The sequence below is a fragment of the Amborella trichopoda genome, chromosome 6 (assembly GCF_054954075.1).
Source record: "Amborella trichopoda isolate Santa Cruz 75 chromosome 6, AtrichopodaSantaCruz75HAP2 v2.0, whole genome shotgun sequence".
NCBI lineage: Eukaryota > Viridiplantae > Streptophyta > Magnoliopsida > Amborellales > Amborellaceae > Amborella > Amborella trichopoda.
This window is the reverse complement of record NC_142341.1, coordinates 4,410,267-4,425,630: the sequence shown is the minus strand read 5'-3', so window position 1 is coordinate 4,425,630 and position 15,364 is coordinate 4,410,267. Positions and strand designations below refer to the sequence as shown.

General features: G+C 36.4%; 1 protein-coding gene across 2 annotated transcripts; it reads left to right on the top strand.

Moving 5' to 3' along the window:
• The first annotated feature begins 1,875 nt into the window (after positions 1–1,875).
• On the top strand, positions 1,876–14,479 carry LOC18434429 (Protein kinase superfamily protein). Of its 2 annotated transcripts, XM_006844499.4 has the most exons (7): positions 1,876–2,954; positions 4,762–5,046; positions 5,455–5,772; positions 8,949–9,176; positions 10,281–10,381; positions 10,843–10,969; positions 13,655–14,479. In XM_006844499.4, the coding sequence occupies exons 1-7, from the start codon at positions 2,610–2,612 to the stop codon at positions 14,048–14,050; spliced, it is 1,800 nt and encodes a 599-aa protein (XP_006844562.1). In that variant the 5' UTR covers positions 1,876–2,609; the 3' UTR covers positions 14,051–14,479. The 2 variants fall into 2 exon arrangements, with proteins under 2 accessions (XP_006844562.1, XP_088726652.1); XM_088870526.1 differs by lacking the exon at positions 5,455–5,772.
• Positions 14,480–15,364: the final 885 nt, after the last annotated feature.

Here is a 15,364-nt window from a genome sequence, read left to right as displayed (position 1 = left end):
CGAGGCTCTAAACAATCAAATTGGAGCCTACCTCAAAAAATTCATTAAAAGAGGTGGTTTTGATGCTCAAATATCCTCAAATTTATCATCTCGACATCAAGATGTATGAACATGAGAAAACAGATGGATTTCAAGTTTTGGAAATAGTGAATCTTATAACGCATTTTTGGACCGTCAATTTTCAAGTTTTCATAGCTATGCTCGATCTATGTTTTTTTTTAAGCTTTAAAATTTATATTTACATATGGAAACATATTTTAATGCTATCTCAAATATTTCTAGTATTGAAACCACATTTCTTGGCACCATTTGACGGTAGGTTCTAATTTGATTGCTTAGAGCCTCTGCTCTATACAAACCTCATCCAATAAAAATAAATAAAAGTTTATATAAAGCCCAGGTTCTAAACAATCAAATTTGAGCCTACCACGAAAATTTCACTAAAAAATGTTGTTTTGATGCCCAAATATCCTCAAATTAATCATCTCAACATCATGATGTATGGACATAGAAGAAAATGGATTTCAAGTTATGGAAATAGTTTATTTTGTAATGCATTTTTTGACTGTCAATTTTTAATATTTTCAAATTTTCATAGATCTGTCGATCTACACTATTTTTAAAGCTTTAAACACTATAAATAAAAATGAAATTATATTTCAAAGCTATCACACAGATTTCCAGTATTGAAACCCCATTTCTCGACACGATTTGAAGGTAGGCTCTAATTTGATTGTTTAGAGCCCACGCCCTATATAAACCGCACCCATAAAAACAAAGTAGAGAGAGTGTATAGAGCCAAGTTCCAAATAATCAAAATAGAGCGCATCTTTAAATCGTATCAAGAAATATGGTTTCAATACTGGAAATATTTGTGATAGCCTTAAAATATATTTCCATATCTAATCATAAAATTGAAAACTTTAAAAAAAGGTGCGGTTTCAATAAGGTTGGAACTTTAAACAATCCAATTAAGGCGCACCTCCAAATTTTATTATAACATGTAATTTTGGTGTAAAAAATTCTTAGGATTGTCTGAAAATGTATTTTCATATCTAATATAAAATTTTAAACTCTAAAAATAGTTAAAATCATGTAGATCTATAAATATGTGAAAATATTGAAAATAGACGGTCTAGATAATGTGTTGTAAGATGCACTATTTTTGTGACTCAAAATCTTTTTCTTTTACATATTCATACATCTTGATGTCGAGATGATCAATTAGAGGGTCTTTCAACATTGAAATAACCATTTTCGATGGATTTGTGAGGTGCATCTATAATTCTACATTTTAAGTTGAAACCTTATATAATTTTTTCTCTTAAAAAATAGTTTAGATTGAACAAATCTATAAAAGTTTCAAAATATTTAAAATTGACTGTAAAAAAATACATTACAAAATGCATTATGTATAAAACTTGAAATCTAAATTTTTTCTCTTAATTCATGCATCTTGATATCGCGATGATCAATTCAATGATATTTGATCATCAAAACAATCGTCTTCCAGTGAAATTTTTGAAATGCAATCGAATTTGATTGATTAGGACGCCTAGGCTCTATATAAATAAACTTTTTCCAAAAAAAAAAAAAAAAATATTGCGGTAACACAAAAATTGAGAGAGAGAAAATAAAAAGGGCGTTGATCGAGTGGGGTATGTATCCCAAGAGTCCAAACCTACCCACAACTCAAAGCATTCAATGAGAATTTCAGGCCCATTAAAAGCCGCCACCACCCCGTCCTGGACTATTAGGGGTAAAATAGTAAATATAGGGGTAAAATGGTAAAGTTTAGCTACTCCGATGGCCTTTATGATGACGTGGCAAGCCTCGTCTTCCATTCAAAAGGAGAGAAGAAGCGGAGCAAATCCCACTCCAACCCTGTCTGACCTTCTCAATTAAATGCTAACATTTACAAGAGAGAGAAAATCTTGTAGAGAGAGAGAGAAACAACTCACACCAGTAGAGAGAGAAACAAACACCGACCGAGCTGAGAGACAACGGAGAGAGGACCTACTTCACGCGCCAGTCAAAAATGGGGAGAGGTGAGCAGACCTCTGAAAATTAAACACGTACAAGAAGAAGAGAGAAAAACACAGGCAATAGCGCTGAGAGGGAGGAATATAGAGGCAGGGGTAGGATCTGTGCAAGGAGAGAGGAAAACAGAGGAACGGGTAGGATCGAAGAGAGAGAGGAATACACAACGACAGTAGGGAAGAGAGAGAAGAATGGTGAGGAGAAGGGTAGGAGCGCTGAATCAGGAAGAAACTGAATCCTGAAAGCAGAATTACTGGTTCTTGGTTTTGAAGAGAGAGAGAGAAAGGGTTCAGAGGAGTAGACAGAGAGGATCACTGTATTGGTTCGCTGTTTTCGAAGCCTTCGACGAACTTCGCTGCATAACGCTCCTTCAAAACCATAAAGCTCCCATCTATGGTGGTTTAAGACGAAGGCAAACACTCCGCTAACCTAAAACCCTCAAAACAGCTTCCTCTTTCGACCGAAACCGCGATTCCCTCTCTCTAGGGCATAAAAAATGCCTTATCTCATCACTTCCCAGCACAGAAGTGGTTTTTTGTCTTTGAAAACGGTTTTCAGGTAACTTAAGCATGGGCTGCGTCTTTGGAAAGCGGTTTTCCGGCCAAAAACCGGCTGCTGGGAAACCGGTTTCGGGTGACCATAAGGAAATTCCTGCCAAAACAGAGGCTTTGGAAATAGAGAACGATGTTAGGGTTAAGAAGGAGAAAGCCCGCCAAAATGGAGGTGATTTGGCGGTCGTGGAGAAGAGAGAGAGAAGGAGACATAAAGCAAACCCTAGATTGAGCAATCCTCCTGGAAATTTGATTGGAGAGCAGATAGCAGCTGGTTGGCCTGCTTGGCTCTCTGCAGTTGCAGGAGAGGCAATTAGAGGGTGGGTACCCAGAAAAGCTGATACCTTTGAAAAGCTTGATAAGGTCACATTCTCTTTCCTTTTGTTCGATCATTTGATTCATCGTCTTATTTGATCACTTGGTACTTCTTCCGCTTTGCTCATATGCTTCTTCTTCTTGTTTTTGTAATTTATGTTTTATTGCTTCTTAGCATGATCATGGTCATCATCTTGATCTTCATCTTTTGTTGTTATTGTTATTACAACTAGTAGTAGTGGTAGTTAGCCTATTATCTGTAAATTCTCTTTCTTTTGCTCTGTTGATTCTTCATTTCGCATGTTTTTAATCTTTCCTTGAGTCCGTTGTTTCTTCTTCTTGTGATTTTGTTGCTAATGATTTTTGTGGTAGTGGTAGTCTCTCTCTCTCTCTCTCTCTCTCTCTCGCTACTTTTGGCTCTTGAAATTTAAATTTCTGTTTGTTACAACTATCTTTCTCACTTTCCTTTTTTTTTGTTTTTTTCCTGATATTTGTTCTTATTCTGTTATTAAAAACAGAAAAGAAATTCTTATCTGTTTGTTGTGGCTTACTTTGTCACTTTTTTCTTCCCTTGTCTTGGTCAACATCATTTTCCCTTTCTTTTTCTCTTAATTCTGGTATTTTACAGTTAAGGATCACCTTTTTTTTTTTTTCTCACTTTAATTCGCAGTACTGTTTTTTGTTTGTTACGAGTTTTAATTAGTTGTATTTTGTTTTTCCTTTTTCTCTGTAGGCTGTTTTTTATGTTCTTCTGTTTGGTATTCCTCTATCTTTACCCTGGTGGTGCTTTCTGCATCTCTTCTTTATTTTACTTTTCTATGAAAGAGCTTTAAAGCAGCATTTTTATGTTATTCCTCTATATATATTTGAACGTTAACCGTTAGTGGGGGGTTAGCAATTTTTTGAAACGGTTGGTAGTTTTTGAAAGGAGCAATGGTAGGAACGGAAACCGAGACCGGTAGCTGAGTCACAGGTGTGGTGCTACCACCTTGACTCAACCCCATTGCTTTTTACACTTCGATTAATTTTACTGTGCTCTGTTTCCTACTGTGTTATATAATCATCTGGTAATGTATAAGGCTAGGGAAGGCCTGCACCTCCTGAAAAGAATGATAGAGTTTGTGTATCATGGTTTTATCTTCCTTGGTTTCTATTTTTTATCTCAAGACAGCTATAATTCCTTTTTTGTATTTCTCTTTCGGCTATTATTCTGTGTGTTATGGCTGTGCTACTTTTTCCTTTTTCGTTTTTTGACATTGTTTTCTAAGTACATTGGTTTCTAAGGTGCACTTTTTCAACTGGTTTATCTTCTATTAACTTAGCTCTTATCCTCTATTTGTCATTTATTTATATAATTATCTGTTTGTGGCTGAGGGGTTTAGGGTGTCATTTCTATTGTCCTTTTCTTCAAGCAGGTTCCTCTGTTATACTTTTAGTTGTTATTTCTTTTACAGAGGTTTTAGGATTCATTCCCACAGCACAACTGGAAGGCACTCAGTGTTGCTAGTTAAAGAGGTTTTACATGGATAGTCACCAGGGCCACGAACTCCATTAAATGACTATTCTAATGTTGATCAAATGACATAGATGAGTTAGATCTCAGGTTACTTTTCCTTTAATATCTGCATCTAAATAATTTGCTAAAAGCCCCAGAGAAACACAAAGAAATGTTGGATAAAAAGGTGATAAAAAGAACATGGATGCTATAGTGGTTGCATCTGATTCCATTGTTTCTATTGAATGCGATGAATGAACAGTTTTCATTCTTGCACATATTTTAAAGTTTTAAATATTTTCAATTTGAGAAGGACCTTTTCGCTATGTTAAGCCTATGGATGTCATTTCTTTCATGCAGATTGGACAAGGAACATATAGCAATGTTTATAAAGCCCGGGATATCATCACGGGAAAGATAGTGGCCCTAAAGAAAGTCAGATTTGATAACTTAGAACCAGAGAGTGTGAAATTCATGGCTCGGGAGATTCTTATACTTCGAAGACTGAACCACCCCAATGTGGTGAAGCTTGAGGGTCTTGTCACTTCCAGGATGTCTTGTAGTTTGTACCTTGTTTTTGAGTACATGGAACATGATTTAGCAGGGCTTGCTGCATGCCCAGGAATAGAGTTCACAGAGCCTCAGGTAATTTAATATTTTGTCATTGCATATTTTGACCTTCTCCATTGTCGAGAATTCTTTATTTTGAAATTCATAGATTCTGGTACTCAAGTCTCGATTTTTATTTTGTCCATTTTTCTGTCATTAAAATTACAGGTTTTCTCATGGCTATTTGCTTTGTGCATGCTTAAAATGTTGGTATCAGTCATCCCCATCTGATGTTGCATTCATATCAACCATATATGAAAATGCATATAACACTTTCAGAGCTCCATGATCCATATCATGATTCGTATGATGGAAATCTCTGTCTGTCTGTATCTCTCTCTATCTCACTATATTTAGCTATCCATCTATCTATTATCTCTCTCTACTTATATATTTAATTGGTTTTGTATATATCATTCTAGATATGCTTTTTGACGAGTGTAGGTCAAATGCTATGTGACTCAATTGCTTCGTGGTCTTGAGCACTGTCATAACCAGAGGGTCCTGCATCGTGACATCAAGGGTTCAAATCTTCTTCTCGACAATGAAGGGATCCTGAAAATAGCTGATTTTGGACTAGCATCTTTTTATGATCCTGAACAGAAGCAGCCAATGACAAGTCGAGTTGTCACGCTTTGGTATCGGCCACCCGAACTTCTATTAGGGGCCACCTATTATAGTGTGGGCGTCGACCTTTGGAGTGCAGGATGTATTTTGGCTGAGCTTCTTTCTGGGAAGCCAATAATGCCTGGACGAACAGAGGTAATTGGTAATGTCCAAGTTATGAGCATATTTTGAGCTTAGCTTTTTATAATTAACTATGAATATGTCTCTATTCACTTGTTTTTATTTGGAGAGAGCATCACTGATTCCAAAAATTTACGAAATGGATATGGGATTTTAAAGCTGATGTTCTCTGAGTTATACATAATACCGCTACCCTCATCCCTTGCTCTTGATAAGAAAATGGGAGAAGCACGCTTGGATGTATATGATGATTTTCTTAGTATGTGATGTGACAATTTTGAATTATGGGTTATAGAAATATAGGGATTGGTAAACATACAAGCCATGCAAAAGCGAGGGAATAAAATTTAGATCAATAAGTAGGTACTAAATTAAGAAAGCAGTTAAGAATAACAAGAATGGATCGTGTGATGGAGCTCATGTGCCCCTGGAGCTAAAGAATGCATTTATACATGTTTATTTACCTGTTGACCTTAACTCATCCAAGCCCGGGTAATGGAGGTGGGTTGTGTTAGGTAGGCAGCCAGCGTACTTTGTCACATTTTATCATGAATCCTTAACCTATAGAGAAGGAGGAACGATATTCATGTAGCCGACAAATAATTAGGATAAGGCTTGGATGATGATTATTTATGGTCTTAGAAGTGTGATGGCCTTCAAGTTTCCCTTAACCCGTCTCAAGCTTGGGTTCTCAAGCCTGAGTAAAAGAGTTGGGTTGTGTTAGGTAGGCAGTCAGCATATAACTTTACCACATCTTATCATGAATCCTGAACCTATGGAGACGAATAAGGAACAATATTCATGTAGCTGACTCCAAATAACTGGGATAAGGCTTGGATGATGATGATTTATGGTCTAAAAATTGTGAAGACCTTGAAGTTTCCCTTAACCCGTCTCAAGCCTGGGTAAAAGAGGTGGGTTGTGTTAGGTAGGCAGTCAATATAAAACTTAGCCAAAACTTTCCATAAATCCTGAAAGAGGATCAAGAATCATGTAGCCGACTCCAAATACTTGGAAAAAAGCTTTGATGATAATGATAATGATTTCCCTGTTGACCTTATATGTGAGATATTTTTATGGAAAGCTAAAGGAACTTGTAACATGAGATTCCATTATGTGGGCACTGTGAACTAAATATGTTTGACTCCATTTACACCTTTAACTAAAGAATAGGGGTGGCAATGAACCTGACCCGACCCGTTGCCACCCCTACTAACGTAGCCCACCCAGGCTTATGGATTTTGCCAATGGATAAAGGAACTTGCGAGTATGTACTTGGAAGTGTCTCAACTCTGCTCCCCAAAAAGCAATTGAAGGCATCTAGCAAGGAAATTCATCCTCTTCCATATCAGAGACCTTTTCCTCAAGTCACTTCTCTTGAGAGATTACCTGCTGATAATATTTTTAAGGATTAAATCCATAAGGTGATGTCAATTTGCATACAGAAACATAATACAAATCAAAGAGTTTGTTGTATTCCATATCCTTCTAGAATGCGGAGCATACTGAGAGGCTCTCTAACTGTTGTTGAGTGGATTGTTTTAATCTTTATTTGACTGTTGCTATTCAAATCATCTGAAGAAGATAATTCAATCTTATTTTGGTTCACTTGTTATGGGATGAGGCAATGTTTAATGTCATCAAATGGGTGAGTTCAGTGTCAACATTGCCCTTGATATAATTGTAGAGGCTTTGGCCAGAAGTCAGGGGTGAAACATACAGGTTAACCTTTCCTTCAAAAAAAACATACGCACTTTGTGAAGAAAAATTGGAATCTGAATCGCTGGAAAGGGAAGTGCGAGTAGTAATTTTTCAACGATCCAAATGTCCCTTCCTCCACTTTGGTGTTCACTCGCACACCTCTTTCCTTTGTTATTTTAGCATTCATTTTAGCCTTCTTTTACTAAATTTTCATTAATTTTAAATGCGTATTTATATGTCTACATTTGTTGCTACTTATTTAATTTGGCTGAGTGACATCTGGTGGTAGAGCTATACCTCTTTGTCATGTGGCTAGAAGTTCAAGATACAATCAAAGACAAGAAAGGGAGGAAGAGAATCACCTTACCTCCTCTAGTTTACTGAAACATGATTCAGGGGATCCCTTACTAGATGGAAAAGGATCCTAATCCAATTTATCACAAATGCCTGCTGGGAGTCCTTCGTGAGGCTTGAGACTTGACCTCTTGATCACTGTGTTCACCTCCCTATAAATCACAGGTTTAGGGTCCTAGAATTTCCTTGGTTTCAGTTTAGCTAGAGAACTCGAATCAGCCTCAAAATGTATACAGACATTTCTAGGGTCTCTTTGGGTGGTAGATGCATATTCAGAGGCACTTGGGAGATGGATTTTGATGGACTTTAAGCCCCTGTCCTTTATTGTCTCAGAGATTTACAGTTCACTGTTTGGGCATTTAATTGTTTGATGAGGACGCCTTGGATGTTAAAACTTGCGTAGAAATTAAATTTCATGTGTACTGCCTCTTTTCATGACATGAGTTCAGACTCATGAACTTTTTGTTTTTTATATAAATGATTACTTGGTCCCTTGAGCGACAAAAGTTCAACTTGTTTGCTTCTTTCTTTTTTTTTTTGAATGATTTTGTCAAACTTTACTGCACCTCGTAATAATTGTTTTGAACAATAGTTTACAATATGTCTCTGTTCGTCAGAGCCTAGCAATGTTTTAACACTTGGCAATTCAACTGACTTGCGTGAGTTTCTTGGACCCAACATGGTCTCAGGTAACTGTACAGAAACCTCAGGAACTGCCCAAGTCTCACTGCTTCCTGAGATTTGTGTTATTTTCTAAAAGACTCAGTCGAGTCGGACCTGCTGACTTGGGCTTGGGCCCTGCCTGGATCCATGCCCGTGTCTGTGTATAAACTATGGCACCTAATGTAACCTGATAGATAATGTTTATTAAAATGTTGATTATAAATTAAAGTAAATGGTTAGTCTCAATCTCTCAGGTCTGGTGCTTCAGGATTTTCTTAAAAAACATACTGGTATTTGATTTCATTAGCAAATTAGTGGTTTGATGTTAACAGATGTAGCCTTGTAGTATTTATTTAGCAAAGTTCATCAAAAAGGAAATGTGATATGTAGAGCATGGTTATTTATCTAGCATTTTCATTCTTTATTTCACCTTGGACATTCATCAATCCTTTTTTTTTTTCATGTCTTCTTAGGTGGAGCAATTGCACAAGATATTTAAATTATGTGGTTCTCCCTCAGAAGAATATTGGAAGAAATCTAAGTTGCCGCATGCTACTATATTTAAGCCCCAACAGCCATATAAACGTTTTCTAGCAGAGACATTTAAGAATTTTCCACCTTCTTCATTACCCCTTATTGAGACACTTCTTGCAATTGACCCAGCTGAGCGAGGTACTGCTACCTCTGCTCTGAAAAGTGAAGTGAGTGCTCAGCCCAATTTATGTGTTTCTTTATCAGTATGTCTTTATGCTATAGATTACTCTTTCTTTATTAAATTGTTTCTCATGTTCCCTTGGAAGCACATCGCTGCACTGCATTGTTTGGAACTTTTGTTGAATTATTAGGTTAGGTTTCATATTGACCATTTTGTTGGCTGTTTTATGGAGCCCTCGTAAATTAAATTAAGGCCTTGCTACAAGTTGCTATGCCTTAGCTTGGTAGAAAATTGCCAGGGGGGAGGAGTAACTTGATAAAAGTTTATCAATAGGAAAGGTCAATTGAACTTGTGTTTTCAAAAAACATATAACAAAGAAAAAGAAAAAAAAAAAAAACAGAAATGTATTTTTGAACTTCTGCTTTTGCTTTGTCGGAGGCTTCACTGGGGATATTCATTATTTGGTTCAGGAAGCCAATAGATTGGCTGACTTGGGAGCAGAGGGTACAGAGTTAGTTTCTTTGATGCGTATTGTTACAATGAGTTATTTCAGCTACATATTTTGTTTGTAAACCATGGGGAATGATCAGGCAGGACACACAATGTTACCTACCTTAATAAGTCCAAGCTTGACATCATTTAGACCACTTTTTTACGTTTGGACCAGTATTGGATCATCTGCATCTATACTACTAAGTTCGAGTTTAGAAGGGTGTGTGTCAGATTCTGTTCCCAAGATGTTCTCATATGAAATTTAAATATCTGTTTTCTTTTGAAAATTAATTACTGTTTTCCTTTGTAAGAACACCGCTTCTTTCCCTACCCTCTCTCTCTCGCTCTTTCTCTCTCTCTCTCTCTCTCCCTCAAAACAAAAAAAGAAAAGGATTATATATGCAGTTAATGGTCTTTGCAATGCAAGTTTTTGTAAGGGCTACCATCAAATTAGTATGATGGGATCCCAACAGATATTCCATTATTAATTGAAATCAACAGCGTTCAAAAGAAACACAAGTTTTAGGGAAGTTGATCTGTGGTTTTAATCCATGTGTTTTCTCAATGCTTTTTCCATTAACAAATTGTTATTTGTATACAAGAAAAAATTTGCAATATCGGGCATACCATATGACTGGCCTTTGTGTTTCGTTTGCAGTTTTTCAGTTCAAAGCCTTATCCTTGTGAACCTTCAAGCCTTCCACAGTATCCTCCTAGCAAAGAAATGGATGCCAAATTGAGGGATGAAGAAGCTAGAAGGTATGTGTATGCTTTCTTGATTTGCAATCCTTCTAACTCACTGCCTTTTCTTTCTTGAGGCAGGGGTGGTACACTGATCTAGTGGACTTGGGAAAACAGTTGTCCATTGGGATACCACCTTCCAATGAAAGGATGAATGGCAATGAAGAGAGTGGGACCTGTCATTGGGGTCACGCCTCCTTCTGGTCTCACTCTCCATCAACTTCCATAATGTCATTGGACCACGATGAATCCAATTGACTACGGTTTTCTGGCTCCTATTGAATTCTGGTGCACTTTTGTTTTGAGAAAATGCCAAAATAATTTCCTGTTGAGAAATATTTGAGAGTCGCTTTGTTTAAAGATAGAAGATTGAAGTCTTTTCTCAGTCCATTCTATCCAATTTGGGAGATTGATCAGGGATGCTTCAATATTTTATATGGTTATCTGATATTGAGTTATGCTATGTCATTTTTATGCAGGCAAAGAGGTCTTAGTGGGAGAGGCCATGGTGGTGATGGAACGAAGAAAACCCACCGTCCACGTGACCGTGGCAGCAGGGCTCTGCCTGCTCCAGAAGCAAATGCGGAGCTTCAAGCAAACTTGGATGTATGTTGCTTAAGTTTATCTCCAACTCTTTATTTTACTTTTAGTTCTTTCGAATTCATACTTTACCTTCTACTCTGATGAAAATCTCTATCTAAGCATCAATTGCTTTTTGTGCGATTAAATAGTTTCTCGTACGCTGAACTTCTGAGCGTTAGGTTTCTTCATTACTTGTACCTCTATGACTCTCATATCCCCAATCTTTCTTAGAAATTTTGAGTGAGGGTTGAAATGCCATATTTTTAGAGAGAGAAAATGATCTTTTAAATGGATGTTTTCTTTTATGGTTTGGGAAAGATGATGGTTGTCCTAAATCCAGTACATTTTAGAAATAAAAGATTATTGTAGGGTTTATAGTACAATAGAAAAATTGAGGCTCGATTTTCTTTTTTTATCTCTCACAACTGTAGAGGTTTGATTTTGTTTTCGGGGTGGAGCTTAGGCTTGGGGCTAGGGTTTGTGGATTCCTCATAACTAAGGATAAATGGTGGATTAAGAGGTCCATGAGTGATTCATGTGGGTGGGAGCCCTTAGTCCAAAACTAATTTTCAAGAGACAAATTCTTAATGAAACTATTTCACAAGGCCTTTCCTTGATAAATGGTGGATTAAGAGGTCCATGAGTGATTCATAAGAGTGGGAGCCCTTAGTCTAAAACTAATTTTCAGAGACAAATTCTTAATGAAACTATTTCACAAGCCTTTTCTTGAAGGGTGCGGTTTGTATAGAGCCAAGGCTCTAAACAATCAAAGTAAAGCGCACCTTCAAATAGTGTCGAGAAATGTGGTTTCAATATTGGAAATCTTTGTGATAGCCTTAAAATATATTTTCATTTGTTAATTATAAAATTTAAAGCTTCAAAGTGTAGATCAAACAAATCTATGAAAACTTGAAAATCTTGAAAATTGACTGGTCTAAAAATGTGTACAAGATGCACTATTTCCAAAATTTGAAATCCATTTTTTTCGCATGTCCGTGTATCTAGATGTCGAGATGATCAATTTGAGGATATTTGGGAATCAAAACAACCTCTTCTAATGAAAATTTTGCGGTAGTCTTTAATTTTGTTTATTTAGAGCCTCGGCTCTATATAAACTTTTTCCTTTCTTAAAAGGCATATATATATATATATATATATATATATATGAAAAAGATCATGTCAGCTTTGTCTAATGGAATAGTGTGAGCCCAACCGTCGAGATTAAATCTGGGATCTTGGCCGATCTAATGGTCACGATGCATTTTGTATTTTAATTTTAATATTTTTTCTGCAAATCCAAATCCCATGAAATTTGGAGCATCCACTTTTTTCATTTAGGCGCACCTAATGAAAATATTAAAAACTAATTCACAAAATAAATTGACAAAAATACCCCGAAAAGATTCAAGGCTATTTTGGTCAATTTATTTTTTGTAAATTATTTTTACAAATATTTTTATTAGATTAGCCTATTTTTCAAGACTAGACGTTTTAAATTTAAAATGATTTGGATTTGTAGAAAAAAATTAAAAGTCAAATATAAAATACAATTGTGACATTGTGGATTGGTCCGGATTCAATCTAGGTTGTTGGGTATTTACTATAGCTGTCAGCTAGTGGGCTGGCTTTTGTTACTTCCGTATATATAGTTGTTCTAGGCTACACCATTCTAACGGTGAAGTTGGATTTTACTATAATTATATTTACTATGAATGCCCTTGCAAATTTTATATATTTGCAATGATTTTCTTGAAACTGTTGATTATAAGGTATTCTTGTAATTTAAATTTTCTTTAAATTCAAGCATGATTAAAAAAGTCAAAAGAAGCTTTTCAAATTTGAAATTACTTTTTGATGGGATTTCAAGATGACAAGAATACCCTGATAAATACATGAACAGTTTTTTCCAAAACTTGAAATCCATTTTTTTTCTAATGTCCATGCATCTTGATGTCGAAATGATCAATTTGAGGATATTTGGGCATCAAAACAACCTCTTGTGAAAGTTTTGGGGTAGGCTCTAATTTGATTGTTTAGAGCCTAGGCTCTATATAAACTTTTCCCTTTAGGGGTGAGGTTTGTATAGAGCCGAGGCTCTAAACAATCAAATTAGAGCCCACCTTCAGATATTATAAAAAAATATAGTTTCAATACTGGAAAGTTTTGTGATAGCCTTAAATTATATTTTCATCTTTAGCTATAAAATTTAAAGCATTAAAAGTAGTGTAAATCAAGCAGAAAACTTGAAAATCTTGAAAATTGATGGTCGAAAAGTGCGTCGCAAGATGCACTATTTCCAAAACTTGATATCTATTTTTTTTCTAATGTCCATGCATTTTGATGTCAAGATGATCAATTTGAGGATATTTGGGCATCAAAACAACCTCTTATTGTGAAAGTTTTGGGATAAGCTCTAATTTGATTGTTTAGAGCCTAGGCTTTATATAAACTTTTCCCTTTAGTTAAAAGTCATTTTTGACTACATAAGAATATTCTATGGCCAAAAACTTTTGAAGTAGAAAATTCTAAATTCCTAAGTGGTGTAACCTAGAATAAGACCACACACACCCCCAACCACCCACAGACACAAATACATATGTATGTACCTACATACATAAATAGTGGTTTTCTTACGTGGTTCATTTCTTATACTCGATCTCTCTATCTTGCTCTCATGATTTTTACTTTCATTTCATGATATGATTGTAGCGACGACGAATGATAACCCATTCAAATGCCAAAAGCAAGAGCGAGAAGTTCCCACCTCCACACCAAGACGGAGCTGTTGGGTTTCCATTAGATGCTTCTCATGGCCAAATGTCCTTTGATGTGCATGATGCTTCTTTCACTTCAGCAACTTTCGGTCTCAAGAAGGGGCCAGTGGTGTCTTGGTCTGGACCTCTTGGGAACTCGAAAAGTGGTGGCCTCACGAGAAAGAAGAAAACAAATGTTGATGAATCTCAATTGCACACTTCTCGTGTTTTTTCTAGGCCATCGAGAGTACCTTCCATTGGTTTGTCCATGGAGCTTCAGAAAGATCGGAGCAGTGGCTTGAAGGTCAAGGGCAAGGAGGGTGTATCAGAAGTTTTTGGTTCTCAGAAGTAGTGCTCTCTCTTTCTCTCGGTCTCTCTCTCTCTCTCTTCTGGTTCTTCTTTATTCTTTGGTTGCTGGGATATAGATTAGCAGAATCAAGCTTAGGATGATTTCTCTTGAGTGTTAGATTTAGTGTGAGCGATTGTTGGTGCTTCCAGTAATGGCAGAGCCCACCACGATGATTTCTCTGTATATGTATGTACAGGTTCTTAGGGAAGCTACACAAGGCAGGCAGGTTTTTAAGGTAGGTGATACTCTCTTTTTGTGTTTCTCACTGTTTTCTTCTTTGTTTTGTTTCCCTGAATTAGAAGTTGTTCTTTTTTTGTTATAGCAATTTTTTTTAATTGTGTGAGGGCATCTTCACCCTGTCGAGCTGCTTCTTGAATGGTTGCAAAGTTGAGTATGTAATAATATTGGGGAAAGGGGTTTATGTGGTTTTCATATTTATCATTCGTGTTGAGAGAGAGAGAGTGCCTCTTCTAGTGTGGTTTGTTTTCATATTATCAGAGTGATTTTAACAAGCAGAGAGAGAGAGAGAGAGACTGCCTCTTCTAGTGCGGTTTGTTTTCATGTTTATCACTCTTTGATTATATTATCAGAGTGAGCGTCCGCTCGGGTAGAATGTGTTGAAGGATGATCCAACAGCAGGGAGTTGACGTCCATTACAATGTTCTGGATTTTGGTGGTAAGAATAAAGTCTGAACCCTTCCAAAACAGAGCGTAGCGCTTGTTTGATACTTAAAATTGTTAGTGAATCTCCTGATCTGCTTGGTTAAGTGGATGGCCCAGATTCAATCGTACCATTTGATTGCAAAGATCCTACCATTCCTTTTCTTTTCGTTCGGGAGCCTGATCTCGCGATGCTGGCTACAAAGAAAAAGAGGGAGATTAGAGAGAGCCAGAAAAAGTATAGGAAGAGCAACTGTGCAACGTCCATGTTTAGATGGTGCAGAAGAGCCTTACCTATGGGCTAAAGGTGCAATTTTAACAAAACATTTCTCATTGGAGAATGAACAAGAAGCAACTTGGTTAGTTCCGAAACCAAATAATAAAAGGGCGGACAATAATTTCTCAGAATATTGTAAGAACCTGCCACTCATAGCTTTCATCTCAACCGGTTAGAATAAGCAAATGCGTAAAAGAATTAAGATACGATAATAAAGGTTAGAAAAAAAATAAAAATAATTTTAATAGTATAAAGCTAAAACCTATTCTAATTCGATCAGTTGGAGCATGTGAAGCATTAGACGTTCGTACGCATAGGAATACTTGACAGATCCTATATATTTCTTTCACCAATTTGGAATTCAGTTTCCATCATACTAG